The sequence below is a fragment of the Lissotriton helveticus genome, chromosome 8, assembly GCF_964261635.1.
Source record: "Lissotriton helveticus chromosome 8, aLisHel1.1, whole genome shotgun sequence".
NCBI classification, from domain to species: domain Eukaryota; kingdom Metazoa; phylum Chordata; class Amphibia; order Caudata; family Salamandridae; genus Lissotriton; species Lissotriton helveticus.
Window position 1 is genome coordinate 407,463,147 of NC_136069.1, and position 23,664 is coordinate 407,486,810.

A 23,664-nucleotide genomic window follows, 5' to 3' on the forward strand; every position below is an offset into this window, starting at 1 on the left:
ACTGGATCTTACTTAACTATTTTAAGATGACCTATATGAAAAGAAGCATATTGGCCCGTTTTTCAATTTGCGTCACTAGTTTATTTATTTATTTTTGCACTACTGGATCAAGATTTACTTTCATGAACAAAAGAAGGTTTTTTTTGTGTATGTATAAACAAAGAACAAAATACAGTAAAGCATTTACAGATAATTCATAATATACAAAACAATTTACAGAATTTACAACACATCCAAACTTTCACTCTGGCCAAACCTTTCATCCATCTACAATCATACCACAAAGCACAAATCCTTAGAGCCTACTGTCAAAAATATAGGTTCCTATATACATATATACAATTTCACATCATGCAGTTGGTAATTAATGTGATGAATTTAATTTAAAGGGAATTAATCCTACTTAATGAGCCGCTTCTAAAGCTGAGATTTCAGCTAGCTCTTTTATAGAAAGTCTGTGTGCAGTTTCGATGGTGAGAACCATTAAGCCCCTGCTGCACTTAGTCTCGATTCCACTAAATCCCTTCTTGTACTCAGGATCGTCAGTGAACACCATCGGGGTGTTTCTAATTTGTAAACCAGAAGGTATTGTTCCTGCTTGTAGATGTAAAAGTAAAAAGTGGCCATGAAGGTCTGTCCTAATCTGTTTATTTCTCAATCTGATCAATTTATCAGACTCATTTTGGGTTTTTGCTGTTACACTTAGTGTAGCAGAGGCGAAAACTGGAGGTGTACTGATTAGCTTTTGGATGTTATCCTCGCTGTATGAGAATGTATCTTTTTCAGACATAACACCCTGACAAACGTCCACCTGTTTTTGGGTCCTTCTGTCAAATTAAAATACTATTATAAATAGGGCTCATTAAGTAGGATTAATTCCCTTGAAATTACATTCATCACATTAATTACCAACTTCAGGATGTGAAATTGTATATATGTATATAGGAACCTATATTTTTGACAGTAGGCTCTAAGGATTTGTGCTTTGTGGTATGATTGTAGATGGATGAAACGTTTGGCCAGAGTGAAAGTTTGGATGTGTTGTAAATTCTGTAAATTGTTTTGTATATTATGATGAATTATCTGTAAATGCTTTACTGTATTTTGTTCTTTGTTTATACATACACAAATTATTATTATTATTATATAAAATTTATACCGCGCTCAGTAACCCGGGGGCATCCCGGCGCTGTAGACAGCAGGAAGCAACACTCAACTCAGTTGCTACACCGGAAACAGATGGGTCTTCAAGAGTTTCCTAAAAAGCAGGATGTTGGGCTCTGAACGAATCTTAAAAGGCAAAGAGTTCCACAGTGCCGCCACTTGCACTGAGAAGCGACGGCCCCCAGAGCGAGCTCTTTTTACTCTGGCTGACTGTAGAAAATGTCTTTGGTCCGAACGCAGTGGGCGAGTGGGCTTGTAGGGGCGTGCCATAGTGGACAAGATAGAGGGACCCTTGCCATATAGGATCTTATGGGCTGTGCATAACGCTTTAAATTTCACCCGCTCCTTGACCGGGAGCCAGTGAAGCGTTTTCAGAGCCGGGGCGGCTGAGTGTCTTCTCGGGACCTCCATCAGCACTCTGGCAGCTGCATTCTGCACCTGTTGAAGAGTTTTAAACGTCGCTTCAGGAGCGCCGAGAAATAGTGCATTCCCGTAATCAAGCCTTGACAAGATTAGACCACGGATAAGGAGCTTCCTAGAAGAGTTAGGGAGCAGTGGTAGAACCTTGCGTGCTGACCGCAACAGACCAAAACTCACCCCCGCGGTCTTCCTGGCATGGGTCCGAAAGGACAGATCTTCCTCCAACCAAACTCCCAGGGTCTTAATCTCCTTCTTGGGAGATGGTGGGTCACCCAGAGACCGGGGCCAGCAGCTAGCAATAAGTGTGGGACTGGCTTTGCCCATCAGCATCAGCTCTGTTTTTTCACCATTAAGTTTCAGGGCAGAGTGGGACATCCAACGATGGACATTAGCGAGGCAGTCATGAAAGACTTCGGGTTGTTCCACCAGCTGGGTAAGGCCTACCACGAGCTGAGTATCATCAGCATAGCTGATGACTCTTACTCCTGAGGGGGAGACCACTCTTTCAAGAGGAGTCATGTAAATATTAAATAAGGTAGGGCTCAAAGAAGAGCCCTGAGGGACTCCGCATTGAAGAGGGAACAAGGACGTCTGCTCTGCCCCTTCCCAGACCTGATAGAAACGGTTGGAGAGGAAGGATTCAAGCCATTTTAAGGCCATCCCTGTCACACCCACCCCTGACAGACGTTGGAGGAGCACCTGATGGCTTACGGTGTCAAAGGCAGCACTCAAGTCCAGGAGGATCACTGCCACTGACCCCCCTGAATCGAGAATGCTCCTAGCTTCCTCCACCACTGCCAGTAAGGCTGTGTCTGTTCCATGACCAGGTCGAAAGCCCGTCTGGGAGTCCCCCAACAAGTGGTGGGACTCTAGATGGTAAGAGAGCTGGCGGTTGACCAACTTTTCCGCGACTTTTGAGAAGCCGGGCAGAAGTGATATAGGCCTGTAGTTGGCCAAATTTGAAGAGTCTAATCCAGGTTTCTTCAATAAAGCTTTGACCACTGCATTTTTCCATCTCTGAGGCACAGTGCCTTGGGAGAGTGAAAGATTAATGAGGTCTGTAAGCGGGGAGGCCAAAGTATTTGCTACAAGTTTAAGATATTTCTCGGGCACCGGGTCGCTAGGAGACCCACTCTTCATCCCTTTCAGGACTTTTATAACCTCCTCCTCAGAGAAAGGGCCGAAGGAGGACAGCTCAGCGGAGCCCATTGCTGGGCTAGGGTCCGAGGAGATCTGAGGGGTTGCAGGCAACGAGGACAGAATTTTCTCTATTTTCGAATGGAAAAAGTCAGCTAGCTCTTCACATTTTTCTTGAGGATTGTCGTGCACAACAGGTGGAACCGGGGCCATCAGAAGCTCTTTAAAAATTTTGAACGATTCCCCTGGTGAATTACTTGCCCTCTCAATCCTATCACTGAAGAAGTCCCTTTTGGCATCTTTCAAAGCGGCTTTATACTTCCTCATCTCTATCTTATAGTCCTCCCGACTTTCTTCCGTTCGTTCTCTCCTCCAAGCCCGTTCTGACCTTTTACATGATGTTCTAAGACCCCTAAGCTCAGGGGTATACCAGGGTGCGGAACCGACTCTCCTTTCCCTAATGGGCCTTCTCTTTTTCGGAATCAGTGAGTCTAAAGTATTAGTCAACCAACTTCCCACATGCTGGTTGGCAACAATGGGGTCCGTGACAGAGGGAGGACAAGTTCTTGCCAACTCTGTGGCCCAGCTATCCGCTGGTAGCCTCGACCAGAGTCGTTCCATTGTATACCGTTTAGGCACAGGATCTCTCTCTTTCCTCAACAGCCATGTAAGGGGGACTAAACAATGGTCCGTCCAGGGAAGGTCCAAAGGCTGGAGGGCTTGCAAGTTCTCAAAGTTTGCAAAAGCAACATCCAGCTGATGACCCTTATTGTGGGTGGCACCAACATTGACAAGGTGAAGACCAAATGCACCCAGCGTGCCTTGTAGGTCTCTCGCTACTGCATCACAAGGATCATCGAAATGTAAGTTAAGGTCTCCGAGCACTATAAAGTTGGAGGACGCGGCAGCCAATGGTATCACTGCATCAATGAGGGAGTCTAAGAAATTTCCCATCGTTGCAGGAGGCCGATAAACCAGAAGGCCAGAAATAGAGTTAGTAGAGGATATGCGCAGCGAAAATTGATAGCTTTCAGAATTATTAATACCGCAGTCTATCCCTTTGCATACATATTTATCTCTATACACAATGGCGACTCCTCCCCCCCTCCCATCCGGCCTATCTAGATGATGCATAAGGTATCCTGGCGGGAGGGCTTTCACAATATCCGGTCCAGAGCTAGAGGTCAGCCAAGTTTCCGTAAGGAACAAGGCATCCAAACTATGATCCAGAATTAAAGAATTAATTTCCACAGCGTGGCACGGTAATGACCTGCAGTTAAGCAGAGCCATGGAAAACTGTATCAGGTCATTCAGGGTACTACCTAAATAACATAGTGGGCATTGAGTAAAAGAGGTGCCTTCTACCCACTGGTAGCTGCAGCTAGTATGCCTAGGGGCCTGTAACGATAGCAGAGTATCCCTGGAATATCTGAGAGAAGTGTCCATACATACAGAAGAGTTGAGCAGAGTAACATGCCCTGTGCCCGTCTGGGACCGGACCGGCCCAGACGGGCTTAACTCTGGCGAAACTCCGGCGACAATCCGGTGATGACGCTGCGCGTCAGCATGGCTGACTTTATGTTCGCCGAGCGCCTGAAGACTATAGCGCTAACCGCGCCGCCGGCAGTGTCCCCCCTCCCAAGATGGCCACCACACAAGACAGTGGGCAGGGACCCGCGAAAACGCGGTGATCTCTCCAATTAGAGTGGGGGTAAGGTGGCAGCTGTGCGAGTCTGCGAGTGGTCTTAATTAAAAGCAAGGGAAAACAGGTAAATGAAGACAAAAAAATATGACCAAAAACGGGGCTTTTAAAAACGAATTAAATTGTACAGCTTGCAGCAGGGTAGCTGTGAATGCGAGAGCTTTCTTAGCGTTCTGTTCAAGGTGTTAAGGGTGCTCACCTGCCTGACGCCTGCCTTTATGCTCGCCGAGCGCCTGAAGACTATAGCGCTAACCGCGCCGCCGGCAGTGTCCCCCCTCCCAAGATGGCCACCACACAAGACAGTGGGCAGGGACCCGCGAAAACGCGGTGGTCTCTCCAATTAGAGTGGGGGTAAGGTGGCAGCTGTGCGAGTCTGCGAGTGGTCTTAATTAAAAGCAAGGGAAAACAGGTAAATGAAGACAAAAAAATATGACCAAAAACGGGGCTTTTAAAACGAATTAAATTGTACAGCTTGCAGCAGGGTAGCTGTGAATGCGAGAGCTTTCTTAGCGTTCTGGTCAAGATGTTAAGCACAAAAAAAACCTTCTTTTGTTCATGAAAGTAAATCTTGATCCACTAGTGCAAAAATAAATAAATAAACTAGTGACGCAAATTGAAAAACGGGCCAATATGCTTCTTTTCATATAGGTCATCTTAAAATAGTTAAGTAAGATCCAGTGCTGGCAATTGTTTTGTTGTTTAGATATTTTGGGCTCAGCCTTACTTGTTTAGAGTCACGACCCTGTGTCGTTGTTCTAGGTCTTGTGTTAATCTGGCGGCATGCCATATCCATTGCATCTAGAGGGCAGCATATGTCAGTGTTTGAAATGATTTTCCCTCATCAACAGTTTCCTAACTTCTCAACATTTTTGTTAAGAGGCTATAAGAGCTCTTTTATTTTGCCCTAGTGGCACCGGTCATACAGGCCTGGGAGTTTGCAACGAACAGATAGGTTGCAGCAGCTTTTGCTACCCTCTTTCATGCCGTGTCAAGGCATTTAATTTCTTTGTTAGGGACATACGGCATGAGTAATGAAATGTGTAAATATTTCAGAAAAGGTATTATTGAACTGTCACCTAAGTCGTTTGTGATCCTGCTTCAGAAGAAATTACTGTTTGCGAGGAGCCTTAATCAGAAGTCAAACAGTAAATAGCAAAATGGTGACAGTCATGAATGCAGCCTATACATTCTATTTATATAAATGATTTCACTGCTGAGATAATAAATTAATTGAATTGGATGTCTTTAATATTTTCTCAGGCTTCCTGGTTTATGGAACGTGTTCTGTTGTACCATCTGTAACTGACTACTTCACACACACCATTATAGGTAATTGTGCGAGTTTGAATATATGAACAAAATCAGAGTAAACTTTTGCAGCTTACAGTCACTCTGTGACAGTGGACAAAATGTTCAGAAAGTTGATATTGTACGGCTACAGTACCACTGTGCACAAAGATTAATAACTAGTTCAACACTACAAACTAAGTTTAGAAAGCAGAGTTTTTTTCGTTTTGAAGAATACACAAAGGTAAGAGGAGTTCCATAAGTAGGATCTGGCAACTGAATAATACAGTGCTCCATTAAAAACATTACTAAATCACAGATGCATGCCCGTGTCAGTGTTAAATCATCAATCAAACTTTGTTGACTGTGTGCTCCACCTAATCACCATAACAAAATACTTCATAGCTGATACAATTACACTTCTACTCGAAAAGAATTTAGTCAGTGCCACCTTTCCTTTCAAAAACTGTGCATGAACCTTGTGGGGAAAATTGGCAAAGACTGAAAAGTCCTCGGTTCATCACAATGAGGCATCTGATACTTACTAGAAAATAGACCTACCAATGCTGCCTTCTCATTCAGCTGAGCACTCTACTATCAATTTCACCAAGAAAACATTACCAATTCTGTCCATCCCCCTCAAGTTAAACTTTCTAGATCTGTTAAAAAAAGTTACTTCCTTCTGTGCAACTGTAATTATTGGGTGTCTTGGTACAGAAAGGTTTATGTGGAAGGAGTGGTCAATGGCATGGACAACTGGGATTATACACTAGTCATTAGCTCTGCACATGATGCACGCCACAAACTCAATCTGCCCTACTGACAAAAACCGAAGCTCGCGATCATAAAGGATCAGGCTCTTACTCGGTTGGACCATGCCCTTGCTCACATCTGCAATACCAATAATTTCAGCAAAAACCCGGCCACAAAGCTGCTACATCATGCAGTTTCTTGGGTAAAAATTTGAAATAATTTTCCCAATGTGCGCCTCTATAGGTTTGGAGCAATGTCTACCACTCATGCTTAATAACTGAACTCAGCTGTAATAAAACATGCTACCATCAATATCACTGACTCAGTTGCTATGCTCATGAAACAATGCAAATTGCTTAAACCTCTGAATAATTAGAATTGCCTGATGAAGGGTAAAGGTGCGACTCTTGAAAGATTCATGTCTGTCAAAGGATAGGATGGTATGTGCGATCAGGAGTATAATCTTGCAACACTCAAAACAAAAAGGATTACTATTAGACATTCACTTCAGAAGTAGACATTTTAAGGGAGCCACTCAAAGTGATGTGACCCAGTCTATGGCTGAGACAAAATTTCCCATCATGCACTCAAACCCCACACTAAATGACTGCTCCTTCCACCAGCCCAGCGAGTTCACAGTAGTTCCAATGGATACTGCAAACATAATCGACTATCTAAAGCCTTCAGCGCTTCTTACTGATCTATACAACACTAAAACCATCAAATTATGCCATGTGAGCATGTTATTGATTGTGGGCAAAGAGAGGAGTCATGCCATATCTTGAGATCGAAAACTTATTTGAAGAAAGACAACTTGGAAACATTTATGCCGAACACTAGATGACTGGAGTATGGTGAGCTATGCGAATAAAAATATAAATCACTAGAAAGTTCTAAAACTGTTCTATTTCATCCTAACTTTAACATTTTAGGAGGCATACCCTTTTCAAGAAAACACAGTCTTTAAATCTACAGTTGTGTCTAAAACACAAATATTTAGGAATTGTAGGAGGTTTAAGATTTCTTCAATGTTATCAGCTTCACATTGGCCATAGTGGACAGAACTACCAAATAAATAAAGTTACAAAACAGGCACTGGCAATGTCAATAGGTTTAACTTTAAAGTTCTGCACCCTGCCCTGACAAAGCCACAAAGATCACTCTGAACTTAATCGGGCACACTACTCATATATAAGCAAATCAACCAGGCACACTCTGCATGTATTCACGCACCAGTCACACACTTCTGACCATGTGCACAAAGGCACATATTTCACCATGCACCCACACAGGTATATTACTCACCGTGCACTTACATTGTCACATGTCTCATCATTAAGTTACAAAGCCACACTCCATGCCCCACACTTGCACTGGCAGAATACTCACCCTGCATTCACACACCACTCGCTGTGCACTCATGCAGGCACCGTACTCAACCGGCACTCAAACAAATGCATGCCAGAACTCACACATGCATACCCTGCACGGTCACAGGCAGACCATACACTCAGGACTCATAGGAGGAAACGTGGGATAAAGGGTGGGTAGTTGCAAGGGGTACAGTGGAAGAGGAGCGAGTGAGTGAGTGAGTGGCTTGACAAATGGCAGATTAGTGCCAGGGGAAAAGATGAAGGGATGATGATTGCAACAATAGAAATCTGGAAAGCACCAGGATTGGGATGGGAGGTAAAAAGAGTTATATAAATAAAGGCAGAGGGATCCCACTGTGGGAAATCCCAAAGGCAAACGTTACAATGGGAGGGAAGTACTGTATCAATAAAGGAATTGCCACACGAGTAGCTGGAGAAAAGGCAAAGGGGACAACACTTCAAGGAAGAGGGCAGAAAAAAATAAAATGGCACTAAAAGGGGGCACGCAACCTCTGTTTTCCCTTCTCTAAGAGCACTATAATCAAGAAATGCGACGAGGACGTTTATTTTATTCACAATTCTCCTTTATCCCAGAGCACAAACATTAAACAAGTTTCCACTTTTTACACCTGTTGTAGGTTGCTATATAACAATATATTAAGGGAAGGGTGATGTGCAGTGTGGCTAAAACAAGCCACAACGCTCATTTACGATTGTTGCTGCCCGCGCCTCACATCGAGACCTTAATGGTGCACACAATAGAGAGGGAAAGATGAAGATCTGACAATTCTGCAGACCTTAATGGTGCACACAATAGAGAGGGAAAAATGAAGATCTGACAATTCTGCGCAAATGACCTACCATAGGGCATTAAGGCTGGAAGATGCTTTTCTACCCTAAATAGACAAATACCTCTTGAACAGTCAATGCAGCGAGTAGGATGGCCACCAGGGAAAATCCCAGGACAAAGTTGCCCAGACTGATAGGTCCCACAATAACCTAAACATAAAAACCAAAGGAGCCAGATGATGGGAACAGTGCGCCCCCGGATCAACATATCAGCCCTCGGAAACAACAGCTCTTGCACAAACAATAGCTATTTTATTAATTATAGTAAGGGTGGCTTTAATTGCTTACCGAACATCTCAGGTTCCTAATCTGGTTATTGCTTTCATTAAAAATGTACAGACCTTTAGATGCCCTTTTTTGGTACTCACACCTTTGCTTGCTTTTAAATCAATTTTATTCATAAGAGGGAGAGGGGTTGGCCTAACGGCTAAGGCGCTCGACCTCGGAAACTCGGTTCGAGTCTCGGTAACGACGCCAAAAACCCCCTGTGATTCTGGGCAAATCACTTAATCTCCCCGTGCCTAAAATGAAACGTGTCCTCATGTAACGTAACTGGTGCTATGTAAAGCGCTCTGATAACTGATTCGGTTCGGTTCTAGTTCGCGCTATATAAAACTCAAAAAAAAAAAAAACAAAAAAAAAATATTGGCTTATGCTGTGATTGTGTGCTGTTAAATAACCAAGTACTGAGTCTCTGATCTTGCCGCCCCCTTCTTCCGGTGGTGTCCGTCTGTCAGAGCGGGCCCACCGAGCTTCCGGTTTAGCGCTCTAGTGCTAATTAACTTGGGGAGTTTAAATTTCACTCTGGGGCGAACGCGCAGCGGGTGCGCCAAAGCCAAGCCCGCCTGTGCCCGTCAGCGTCCCGAAGGCATCAGGTTCTCACTTCAGAGAAGTTTAAGGAACTGCGCAAGGGTGAGTTGCTGTTCTCCTTTCCCCCCTAGCAGGGTTTCCAAGGCCACGCTCTGCCCTCATTGTGGTTGGGCTCCTATGTTCCCCTCAGAACCTACCAATAACTCCCTAACCCCGCCTGTACTAGCATTATCCAAGCCTAAAAGGGCTGCAGCAGATGGTAAACTGCTTTGCCTGCATCTTAACACGAGATCCATGCACAAGCACGCCCTCAACATATATGAGTTATTGGAAGAGGTTGTCCTGACTTTCTGTTTTTAACAGAGACTTGGCTCTGTGACACCTAGAATCCTTTGATTGCCACAGCTATTCCTGAGGGCTACCAAATAGTTAGGAAAGACCGTTTGAGTGGTAAGGGTGGAGGTATAGCTATTATTTTTAAAAACCTTTACTCCTGTTTGCTCCCCCCTATGGAAGATATTGTTGGTGCAGAAACTCTCGGGTTTCATTTGGTGATATCCCCCCAATCTATGGCCGGCATACTTGTATATCGACCGCCGGGCTCTCCAGGCGTGTTTCATGAAGCTATCAGTAATGCAGCAGCTTCTTTTGCGTTAAAATATAAACATTGCTTGATATTAGGGGATTTCAATGTCCATATGGACAAAATCAACAACCCAGATGTTACAAGTCTTATGGATGCTTTGAATATTTTTAATCTGACCCCTTATTTTCAAGCACCAAGCCACGAAGAGGGCCATATCCTCGATCAGGTCTTTTCCACAAGGAACTTAGATGTCTCCCCCCCCTCGCCCTTTGGTATGGTCAGATCATTCTCTTCCGGAGTTTAGAGTCCAGCGAGAAAATGCACCCTTAAACATCCTGGGCCGGCCCCGTATGGGTAGCTTTAGACCGTACCACTGTATCAATTCTGAAGCTGTGATAGGGGCCCTTGAGTCCCACCCACTTTCTCGGAGTGGAACTGTGAAAGATGATGTGACTGCTTTGGATAGCTGGCTACTGCTTCGTGCAGCAGAGCTGGCCCCACTCTCTTCTCGCCCGGCCCACTCTTCCCGTGTCTCTGCCCCCTGGTTTACTCCTGCTCTGAAACCAAATAGGAGTACTTGCAAAAAACTTGAAAGAGCATGGCGGAAGAACTTTGAGATAAGGGAGATAATTGCATATAAATTGGCACTCAAGTCCCATCACAAACTCATTCAAGAGGAGAAAAAAATCTTTCTTTTCATCGAGAATAGATGCAGTGGGAAATACCAATAAAGAGATTTCCAAAATAGTAAACAAATTCACTCCCCCCAAGGCAATAACCAGGGCCTTTTCCCCCTCTGCACCTTGGGTGGATCAGATGGCCACTTTTTTTGCTGAGAAAATCAGGGAAATTCAGGACACCTTTTCTACCTCTGCTGGGGTAAACAATATGGACAGGGACCCTTCTCATCCTCCCTCCTGTCTCCTTGCTCCTCTCCTTACAGAGTTCCCTCCTATGCCGCTGGCGACCTCATTAAGCATTCTGAAGAACCTGAAATCAGGTGCCCCATCCGATCCCTGCCCTGCTTCTACTTTGGCAGCTATAGCTATGCCTATAAACTCCTATGTATATCAGGTATTAAGCTCCTCCTTGCAGCAGGGGTGTGTTACCAGTAAGTGGAAGAAAGCACATATACTTGCCCTTCTGAAAAAACCAAACATGGATCCTGATACGTCTGCTAATTATAGGCCCATATCTCTTTTACCTGCCTTCTCCAAAGTATTGGAAAAATATGTCCATTCAGTTTCCTCTTCCTTTTTAGATACGAACAATGTTCTGCACCAGAGTCAATCAGGGTTACGCCCAAACTTTAGCACCGAAACGGCACTCCTGGAAATTTTGGAGTCCATTAAGGCCGTTCTGGATAGAGGCGGAAAGGCTAAGTTGATATTGCTGGATCTCTCGGCAGCCTTTGATACCGTCCCTTATAGCAGACTTCTATTGAGACTCCAGGAGTCTGGCTTTGGAGGGATGGTACTCAAATGGTTTACCTCTTTTCTGTCAGGGCGCAAACAGACCGTCTGGGCACCCCCTTTCTCTGCACTCATTCCCCCTTTGGAGGTGGGGGTTCCTCAGTGCTCAGTCCTCAGCCCTACTTTATTCAATCTGTACATGTCTCCCCTTGCGAGCTTAGTCAAGTCGCATAGGGCTAAAACAGTATCGTATGCCGACGATACGCAACTACTTTTTACATGCGACAAAGATTCAGAGTTTGAGGGAGAAGCTATTAAGCCCTGTCTTTCTGCAGTGTTTTCTTGGTCTCAACAGAATGAACTTAAATGCAACTCCAACAAGTCTGAAATCATTTTCTTTGGTGGCCCATCGAACAACTTGTGGCAGGGTTAGTGGCCTCAGGATATGCACCCTCCGGCTAACGCAGTATTATCTGTAAAAAATCTAGGCGTAAAATTGGACAACTCTTTGAGTATGAAGCTACTGGTCCAGACTGTAGCCAGCCAGTGTTTTGGTTTCCTGAAAATGCTTAACCAATTTTTGCCTCTACTTCAGATCCCACACAGGTAAACTGTGGTCCAGGCCCTGATTGGCTCCAGGCTGGATTATGTAAATATACTATATCTGGGCCTCCCAGAATACCTGCTTACCCGCCTTCAGGTGGTGCAAAATACGGCGGCCAGGGCTATTATTTTACTTGGCCCGAGGATTTGGATGTTGGAACATCTGAGCTTACTTCACTGGTTGCCGATCCGCAAGTGGATACAGTTTAAGGCCCTCGTTCTGGCTTTCAAGACTTTGCATGGTTCTGGGGCCCCTTACTTAAGGAAGAGAGTTCAATTTTACTACCCTCATTGCTCTCTTCGCTCCGCCTTATTGGCGTTAGTGTGCACTTCGGTGGTCAAGCGCTCCCGAAGAGGAGGACACTCTTTTCAGTTCCAAGAGGCTAAGCTATGGAACAATTTACCACCTGCTCTGAGACTTTTACAGAATCTGCTTCCCTTCTGGAAGGCTCTTAAGACATGGTTATTTCAGCAATAACTTAGCTCTTTGTTTTTTCATTTTTCTTCTTCCCCTGTCTGGTTAGTTTTCACTCACCTAGCGCCGGGACACTCAGTAGAGTAGCTGTGCGCTCTATAAAACCCCATTTAACATAACATAACATAACACCTAGTAAACATTTACCAAAAAGTCAGGCACCTTAATATATTCTGGAACAAAAGGTAACATCGATTGCACATATGTATGTAACCAGACGCTCTTACTTGAATTAATATTCTAACAGTTCATTATAATTCTCACTTCTTATGATCTCGATGACCTTCAATAGAACGCGAGACTTAAGTGTTTTTTGACAGTTGCAATTATAACGGTAAACTGACGGTAACATTATAATATATGTAGATCATGCCAATACTTTTCATCACAAATAATGCAAGTAGAAAACTATGGGATTGTTAGAACTAGCATATAAAATATTTAAAGTTAGCCTTCTTTCTCACTCTTCACCAAAATATCACATACGTATTTAGAATATAAAAAGGTAAACAACACAGCTGGGATTTTATCATGTGCGATTCACTTTTTTATAACATGTCACTCTGGACTATGGTACTTAAATATAAAAATGGCAGTAACTATATTGTGTATCTCATGAAATTTCAGCCTTGATAAAAGTCCAAGGCTTGCATGCCAAAGTAGGGGGTGAAACACGTGTTGGCTGGCTACATAAGGATTTATTAATCTTCAGAAATCAAATTTTATTGAACCATAAAACTATACAACCAAGTTATATACCAAAGGATGTAGTTGGAACTTTATTATATGACGCATTATTCAAGATACTTGTAATACTGATAAAAAGAAAATAAAACGATGTTTATTTAACTAATATTTTTGAAGTATCTTTGTTATGCAAGAATTGGGATCATACTGGGAATATATTTGGAATAACAGACTCAATCTAATACAATTTAACTACAAAAGAGACTGTAGGCCCTACCCTCAACAAGCATAAAGTGCCCTAAATAAAACAGAATAATGAAAACATTGAATACTAAGGGCATTAAGAAACTAGTCTACAGTGGATCGGCTCAAACTAAATAACTGTATATCCTTGCACTAAACAAAATAATAAAAACAAACTACTGCTTCCTAGGTCAAAAGTTGACTCATCTCACTGAGGTAGCCACTACTTCATAACATCAAAGTCAAGCCACGAAGAATCAAGAGATACCCATCGGCATTATGATGCTTTTACCTGCCATACTACTGATGACTCATTCAACATGGCTAGGGGAAAGCACATTCAGTCAATGATATTTCAGCATGTTTGAGGATTTAGCCCTGGCATACTGCCACATTATCATGTTATGTTTTAAGGTGGTACCTCTGTTAGGGGAAAGAATAACCCCACCCCCCAACAGCCAATAGGAGAGGAATACAAGCACACAGGAAGAAAGGAAGCACTCAACCTCTATGCAATCAAATTGTGTAAACATGGCTACCAACAGTTAGGTGGAGTCAAAGCCTCTATCAGTAGTACTCTTGAAAGCTCAGGTTTAGTTTGATCACATGAGGTATAGAGAAACTGCGCTGTCAAGACAGACCTAAAAAGCAAATTAAAATATTTTGATACTGTACAAGACTGTAAACCTGAAAGTGTACATTGTGCAAACATTATGGTCATTTTTTGTTCCGTTGCATTTGCTCTTTTACATTTTAACTTGGAACTCCCATCGGAAGAACATTGCGATCGTGGATTAATAAAAATCATATGTAAACACAGTACATAATTAAAAGTTAAAAGTACCTGATCAAGAATCTTCCGGCATCGTTTTCTTTCAATCAAATTTATCTTAAAAAGGTCCTCCACAGGATGATAATTATTAGAATCAAGTATATTTCTATAAATCAGTGGAAAAAATGAAGAAAGAAACCAAGTTTAAAGCTCAATGTTTCATAGAATGTGCACAAATTGCGCACAAAAACAAATCTTCAAAGTATGGAAAGTGAAGGGCAGCAAAACTGAAGTGAACAGAAACAGTAAAGTAAGTACCATATAAAAAAAACAATCTTAATAGTTTACACTCTTCTTTCAAAGTTTCATCATTCAAAACATTTCAGGAAGTTCACAGGTAAGACCAAATGGAGAAATGCATCATTTACTTAAAACACTAGTCTTAAAATAAATACACTGCTCTTTGAACAGACACTCAAATTCACCTACTACTTTATGTGTGCACCAAAAGTCAATGGGTCTAATTCACAAAATGCACTTTTAAAGTAAATTTACACTTTTGAGTGAGTTTTTACTTTTCGGTATTCACAAATTGCACTTTTGTAGTAACTAACACTTTTGCAGTAAGTCCAGCACTACTAATGGCAAACCATTTGTACTGCAACAGCCTCCCATAGAACATAATGGAATGGAGGCAGGGCATTACAATAAATTCCCATAGGAAGTCAAGTTAAATTAAATCATTCAGTAGTTGAAAATAAAATTAAATGATAAAAAAGTACATATTTACTATTAGATCATGAAATATTTAGTAGGATATTTTGAATAAAAAGAATAAGGTATATAAATGTAATGTGTTAAATTTTTTAATAGGTTATTAAATATATTATAATTAAATAATAAATATGCACTATTTTATATCTTTAATATTCACTTATATTTATGTAATGTAATACTATGGCCCTCTCCACAGATGGATGAAAACTTTAATCTTGATGTTTAAGAAATATGTACAAAGAGAAAAACAGACAATGTTGCTATTTCCTCTATCTCAGACAACTCTTTTCTCCCACCATGTTGATTATTATTCATATTGAGTCCCTGCATATTGAATAAATAGAACCCCATTCTTCATTCAAAAGGATGTCCAACACTTTAACTGTCCACCCAGCAGTGACAAAACTAAGCGAACGGAGCTGTGAACCCGCTTTAAAAGGGAAGCAGTGCACAGATGATGATAGGGACAACAATGTTCCAAAATACAAGGTTAGTATGCAGTCCTCATTCGCTGGCTCCTGAGGCTTTACTAAACCCTACAAGCTAACTTCTTTCTTAATGCCACTACATAGCCTGAAGCACACATCCATCAAAAGCATCACCAACTAAGACCTCATATCAAACATGTTAGTACCAATGTTATCAAATGTAATAGCAATGCAGATGTGTGTCACAAAGGTTGTGTGCATAAATGAAGTAAGAAGAAATCAAACAACTGCTCAGTAGGTATATACTCCAGATTTTATTGCCTTATTGAAGTAGATTTTGTCAACTATTATGACATAGCAAAAACAGAAAGTAGATCCAAATGCTTGAAATAACCACATGTAATGTTTGTTCTAAACTTATTTTTTTCATAACTTTTAGTTTTGATGCAGATTGTTAGCAATGAAAACTTGACTTGTACAATAACTCGCAGTGTAAGACCAATCTACTTGGTTTTAATGCAGTTCTCTGTTCTTCCAGGGCATTATAACTAGGTTAAGTGGCCTCTCATGAGCGGTGCTAATTTGTTCATTTATATTCCAAAACAACTTTTCGTTAATATAAAATATACCATGGTTAAACAATTTTATCTTCCCTTACTTTTGTGTACACCTTAATTATATTCAATTACGAAAGCATGATTTATTTTTATTTTTTGGATTGTAAATTAATTTTATTTAGGTATGGTCGAACAACCTACCCAATATTGTTCAGCGTGGTTCAAATAAATGAGTAATAGCCTTTAATGGTGAAGACCGACATTGTGGATAAGTAGGACTGTACACAATAAAATACAGATTTGCGATACAAACTCCTATCCAGTGAACATGAATAAAGTATGTACATTAGCTGTTTCTCTGCAAGAAGGATTTTAGTTATAAATTAATTTGAATGATGGATTCCGAAGACTTACTTATGGAACATCCCAAACATTATGTGTAATCTTACTGGATGTTTTAGCTTTAATTAAATTAGCAACACATTACAAGTGATATCCAAAAGGAAACAAAAAATAAATGCATACACATTTATATTTCGTATGCTGCTACCTTAAACAGCAGCAAATGCAATGAAAACACTAAAATCCAAGCAATGAAAGAATACTTACAAGGCCAATAGTTCTAGAGCAACGAGTTTGTCTTTGCTGAAGGTGAAGCAGTTCAGTATATTCACTACTTTGGTTGTAGGCACTGCTACCATTTTCTATCAAAACAAAACATTCCAAATAAAGATTAGGCTTCCATTCCACATGGACGAAATACTCATCACACATGATCAGAACGAGTTTCCTTCAGGATAGTTTGCTAATTTTACTAAACAGCAATAGGGGACCAATAGAATACATCTCAGAAAAGAAGTGACAAGTGCCTGATGTTTTCCCACTTACGCACCCAAACAGCAGTTATCAAGTTCCTTCAGCAATCCACTTATATTGGAATACACAGTTAAAGAAAGGAGGAAAACATGTACTTACGTGCTGCAGGGCTTTCATTGCTTTCAATTGGGGTTCAGCCCATGAAAAATACTTTAGTAATTCAACGACCTGAAAAAAGAAGAATATATACTCAGCTAAAAAATTAATACTATCATTTCGATTTCTCAAAATGAATAACCTACACTCAAAAAATCAATATCTAAGTCATCGGCTTCAGTCAGTTGATTACACCACAGCAACATTTTATTCTGATAGTAAAACTTCTCCTCGGCTCCAGTTAAGATTTTTAGAATCTCTGATAAATAATGAACTATAAATGAAGACAGGCAAGTGTCAATATACTTTATCACTCAAGAAAGAAGTCTACTTTGTGGCCAGGTTTGTGCAAGCTATTCTGTTTCATTACTAACTCCAGGCCAATACAGCAGTGGCTTATTACTGGCTAGACGTGCTCATTTCCCACCGTAAAATGTATAAAGCATCTCAAGTTAGAATATTGGGACTGATTCTCAAAAGGATTTTAACAAAACGACATCCATCAGACGCATTATTTGAAAATGCACATAAAACGTAGGAAAATATGCCAGTCACAAGCATTTTACAGGGTCGTAAATTCGGGATTGGGGCAGGCAATAGCATGTTACGTATTCATGAAAAATTTAAATGAACATACGCAAATTCGCAAGAAGTTCCCCACTGCATGGAGGGGAGGGAAGCACCCTCAGTTTTACTGGGGACCAGAATAAGCCGTTTCTCTAAAGGGACAAATATTTTCCCTGCGCAGATCCCATTCCTTTTATGCTTACTTCAGGGGACTGGCTGCCAAATGATACATGGGGACTTTAAAGCGCTCCAGAAAACCTACAAGTTCATATCTTTCCATACACACACCTTTTAAGAATGCCCAAAAAACATATTGTTCTATGCAAATCATAGACATAAGTCTACAAGGTGTAGAGTTATGCGTTATGGATATCTCTCTTGTGGGTCTTTGCAAGACCTGCTAACCGCAGAAAACCTAATCCGGGTTTATGAGAGGCAACTAAAAACAGATAGTGAGTACAGAAAAGAGAAACATCCTCTCATCTCATGAAGGTTGCTCCCTCAGCACTGCAGTAGATATGCCGCCTGCAGCAATCTAAGCCCATTAGAGATCACTGCACAAGCTGGTCCATGAAGACAACAACCATTCAATGCCACATAACTCAACACAAAACCACACAATTAAGTGTCACCCAATTCCACAACACACAAATATAATACACAGCATAATTACACTGCACACAACATATTTAAACATCTCATCATTCCATACCACACAATTCAACCACACACAATTCCATTCCAAGCTACACAATTACAATTCACCAAATTAAACTCCACATAATACCACTCCACTCCATTTCCCATAATTCCATTTCACATAATACCACTCTATGCGCCAAAATCCCATTCCACGTAACACAGTTCAACTCGTGATAATTCCATGAAACATAATTCCACTACAACCTACATAATTAGACATCATGCCTCATTTACACTCCACATATTTCGACTCAGTTAAAAAAAAAAAAAGAAAAAACACTCTACAATGTTCAACTGTCTTTTGATGGATGAGGAGGGTTATTTTAATAGTATCATAAATAGAAAACAAGTAAATAGAAGACTATGATAGTCACTTACTTCTATTCATGAAAAAGAACAATTAATGTACCTACACATAGTGAAAAACATTAGTGGGTTCCTTCGGTATAAAGTGGGGATCTCAAACCTTGTCCCCTAGAACTGGGTCTAGGCGATACAATTGATCTCCGGAATCTTGGAGTGTTCTATTGATGCATTTTATTAAAACCGATAAGATGATTTCATTCTTACTGACAACATACCTTTGAAAAAAGGAAAGCAAGCAAACTGTATTTTAACTCTTCCCATAGTTGTCCTTACTGTAGGAAACTGGCTCTCTGTATATTGCACTAAAACGAAGTACACTGTGTAGAGTCCAGGCAAACGTTACTGGTTTACAGACCTTTCTTCAAAAATCCCAAGTGCTCTATTCTGTGGTAGTGTGGTCCAGCAGCTTAGGCTAATCAAAGGAGAGTGTTGAGCATTTGTTGTACAGACTCAGTCAACAATGGGACATACACTCAATAAAAAAATCTGACACCAATTTACAAAAATAACAGATTTATATAATAGTTTAGGCACCAAGATCTTCGTTAATAATTTTTAAGACAGGTTTTTAACATTTAATTAGACAATACTGTATTTACGATAATGTTAACCCATGGGGAGGACATACCCTGCTTAGGACCACTTGTCTACAATTTACAGGACTGTTCTTCAGGACTTAAGATAAGCAGGGGCCAAGGTCTAGGACAGCATCAACAGATCACCGCCGTAGGCTCTGGGGCGTCCAGGTGCAGAGGTAAATAGAAGCTGCAAGCAGAGACTGGGGGGAGAAGTCAGTTCGAGCCCAAAGGGGGGCTCTGGTCTTCAGGGTCTCTGGAGCCAGGATGTACAGTCTGTTAATCTGGACTCCGGCTGTGAGGCTTTGGTTCGGCGGGTTGTGGCAGTCCGAGGTACTTGCTTCAGGTGATGACCTGGAGATGGAGACACAACAGGACAGTGGGGACACTCTGAATGATGGCTTCTGTGGTGCTTATATACCTCGTCGGCTGACCGGTCTGTATGGGGTCGATGTCCAGATTAAACCACCCATAAGTCTTGGCTACTGCAAGGGGTCCGGTACCCCAGGTATTGGTGCTGGAGGGCTCCTGGAGGGTCTAGCGTCTAGTTACTCACTGGGGAGACGGGGCTGACCTCTGGAAGCATGAAACATCTCCTCCTGGGTGACTGTTGCGTCAGTGAGGCCGGAGGTTAGCAGTTCGGTAAACCGGAACTTGTGTTTTGATCCTGTAGGATCTCAGGAAGTAGCCCCGCTACTCCACATGAGATGCTGGCTGTTTTGAGAATGCTAGAAGCCCTCCCAGGCTTTTGGAGGCTGAACAGCTGAAGGATGGGTCGCCTTTGACGCAATTGTCAGGGACAGCAGGCAGGCCGGCAGGGTTGGCACCAAGCCAGTTGCTGCTCCTCAGTTCTTGTGGCTCTTCTGTGTCCTTGTTTTTCTTGAGTCAGCAGATTTGTGTTTTTTGGTGCTAGGGGCTCTCCTAAAAACTAGATTTAGGGTTGTTAAGGGGAATGAAGGGTAGAAACCAGTGGGCTACTTATCCTTGGGTCACTACGTCCCCTATAAGACCACTTCCTCTGATGAGTGGGCATAACCATGTCACAGAGTTCCTAGTTCCATCAAAAACAATATGGTGGAACCCTTCCTTTGTGAAGCACATTAGGTAGCCCACCTTAGGGATGTGACTGGCCTGTGTGTGCAAAATGCCTACAGCATGGCTAATTTCCCGCCAGTCCTGGTGCCAAATGGGCCTCAGGGCAGGGGGTGGGATTCTCCAGGTCTGGAGGAAGCTGGGGTTGCATATCAAAGGTGGTAGAAGCATTGAAGTCTCTGGCCTTAATATGCAGATCCATTAGCCATCAGATTTGAGGAGGTGACAAAACTCCTGCCTGACCTCCTGAGAGCGCAAGCTCTCACCCCTGGGGGTCAGAAACTCGTCTGTGGTGGCAGGCTGGGCAAGGCTAGTCAGCCACCACATTAGATGACTAGTAAGTTTCAGGGAGAACCTCTAAGGTGCCCCCTGAATGCATGTCATAATAAATCCAATACTCAATCGGAAAGGATTTATTAGGACAAGGTGTTTGATACCAAATACCATACGTTTCAGTGAAGCCATTATTTAGCTGGGTAACTCGTAATAACCAGTGTCCAATACATACCTTAACATGGCTTCCTGGTTCACTTGCAATATCTACTAAGCTAGACTAGACATCACAGGGGAACATCTGCTCATGCAAATACGTCTTCACATAAGATATTTTATTTCCCTACCCTAGCGCTGTAAGGCCTGCTGTAGGGGTGACTTACACACATCATATGCAGTGACTTGGGCATGGCACACAGGGTGTGTGCCATGTTATTTTTTCAGCATGGTTTGCACCATGTCATGCAGCCTGCAATTGCGGTCTGCATGCAATTTGTGTGTGGGCCCCTTAAGGTGGCATAAGACGTGCTGCAGCCCTTAGGGACCCTCTATAGTATGCATGCCCTAGGTACCATGGGTACTATTTACTAGGAACTTACTTACAGGGGTGGCTCAGTTTATGCTGATTGCATATACATATACAATTGTATATTATACCTTGTTTTAGGGAAAGAACATTGGAACTGGGGCATGGATAGCAGGCTTACAGGTCACTTCCAGTTGAAAATATCACTATTGGTGAGCAAAAAGTGGGGGTGACCATGACCAAAATGGGCACTTTCCTACACTTACCAAACTGTGTATTCCTGCGGGCTGGAGATAGTTGCAAATGTAATTAAATGCAATTAAAAGGTTCTCAAGTTGTTAAGGTTCTTTTGAAGGGTGAGCAATATTTAGTCTGCTGGATGTGCAAGCAGATTTGGTTATCATTTGAATAAGTAAAGCAACCAGGCTGCATTCCTAGTGTCCTACATATTGAAGAGGAGAATTTCAGGATAATACACGTTTTATTGCTCAGTCATATTAGTGTATTTCAGATCAATAGGATAGTAGCAAGGCATTTTAAAGTAGTTCAAAACTGCAAACAGCCAAAATGCATAGACATGCAATTAATTAACTGAATGTTTAGGCTACACAATTTTAATTCAAAGATACCTTATATGCTCCATACAAGGGCGAATTAATCTGGCTCTTTACTTGTGGTTTAGGCCTCGAGATAAATACATCATGGTTGAGTATTCTTCTTACATATGGATCAAGCATGTCTGTGATACTGCACATTTCAACAAAGGACTATTGTAGAGAGTAAATCTGAATGCAAACCTGGAGAACGTGCTGCTTCATCACGTTTGGGACTTGTTCTTTAGATTTAGCAATGATTAAACTGCTAGGAGCCAGAAAGTGCTGGGTGATGTGACAAATTACTTTCACGTATGAACAAATTGTTGCAAGTGACTAGGTAGGTCCGTTTCCAAATACTGCCTAATCAAGCTCACCTTAAAGTGAAAGAGCCAACATATTAATAATAAATATATCATATCCAGTATTTCTTTTCAGTAAGGAGTGGCTGGACAAAAATATCTATACCTAAAAGCTAATTACCTTGAATCTTGCTTCGCAAGCTATTCAACCAAATAATCCTGACCTTGGAATTCTCCACTCACATATGCTCCTTCACCCAAGTATCCCCTCTCCGTCCAACAACCGTCCACATCTTCCTTCAATCCACTCTCAACTGGACAGTTTGAGAAACTCACGAAGGCGGCCAGTGGCACTGCCAGCTATTCTGCAGATCTGCACCGTCCACAAGTATTTCTGGACTCTTGCCACTTGCCAGTTCGGGCAGTGCCCCAGTACACAGCTGTGGTACACACGGACTAGAGTACTAGTTGCCACTCTTAATTTCTAATTAGACAGCTAAAACTCATGGCCTTTATTATGCACGTCTCTTGTGCAACTGTGCAAAAGGCTCACAGCTGCATTTGACATTCTGTACGTGGCAAAAAGAGACACGCAGCCTAACAGAGCACAGTACAATGCCTGTTGTTATGCCTGTTTGAATATTTAGTGGCCTCCAAGAGATATAAATGTAATCCTGAAGAAAAACTGATAGAAATAAGGAAGAGAATCTTACGTAAAACAAAGAATGTGTGTGCATGACATAGTCTGTGGGTTCAGAACCAGAACTGTCCACGAGAACTTTCATGAGGTTTGATAGACGTTTTAATCTGAGAACTGGATCAGAAAATTGGCGTCGAGTACACCAGAGGTGCTGCTCTCACTTTGAGGAAATCAGAAGCATTCAGTGCTTCACAACTTAAAACACCTCTGCACATCTGTGAAATACTTGAGACTATGAAATCCAGAACAGGTGATACAAGCTTGTCGTTACCATTCCCTGGCTCTATTGAAAACCATAGGCTTACTCCAGATAAGAAAATGCTGGTGCACCCAGTGTGCCAATATCCCACCTTCTCTATAACGACAGGCTGTCACTGTATGCTCATTGGCTTCACCGTTATGTTTACAGTAATATTTACATCCCGACACGTCTGTTAGTGGAAATCATGTTTCTGTATAATAATAAGTTGTTTTAGTCTTGCAAACTTTGCTATTCAACAACAGATTTGTATTGTTAACATTCAACCATAGGCCATACTAGTTTCAGGAAGAGCACTGCAAGGAAGGAATGGCATTAACCATTTTACGCTACTAATCATTTCTCATTCATAAAATTTGTATTTACGTTTGGGAGTTTGTGCTCACACTTTTATAAGAATTATTTTTATTCAAGTATATACGCAAGATCAAAATCACCATTCCTAAGATTATTAAGCATTAGAAAGAATCCTGCAAGGAATGGAAAAGGATCACCAAATCAAAAACGTATTTGAACTAAAAAAAAAGATGCATTTAGAAATTAATAATCCTGAAACCCGTAACTCTCCTAGTGATCACATGTTGAATGCCAATAGCAATGTCAGAACTGAAAAGCGTTCAATGGAACTGAAGGCCGGGACAGCTGGTAAAGCGGTTTAGACCATTTGAGCATAATATATGGTGGTACTGCCTCTCATGTCGA

General features: G+C 41.7%; 1 protein-coding gene across 5 annotated transcripts in view; it reads right to left on the reverse strand.

The window, feature by feature from the left end:
* Nucleotides 1–23,664, reverse strand: part of PROSER1 (proline and serine rich 1) — a 209,071-nt gene that overhangs the window by 149,144 nt on the left and 36,263 nt on the right. For all 5 annotated transcript variants that reach the window (XM_078657239.1, XM_078657238.1, XM_078657236.1 and 2 more), the window contains 3 exons: nucleotides 17,011–17,079; nucleotides 16,645–16,739; nucleotides 14,346–14,439 (listed from right to left, as the gene is read on the reverse strand). In XM_078657239.1, coding sequence (XP_078513365.1) covers nucleotides 14,346–14,439; nucleotides 16,645–16,739; nucleotides 17,011–17,079 — 258 coding nt within the window. The remainder of the gene's footprint in view (nucleotides 1–14,345; nucleotides 14,440–16,644; nucleotides 16,740–17,010; nucleotides 17,080–23,664) is intronic.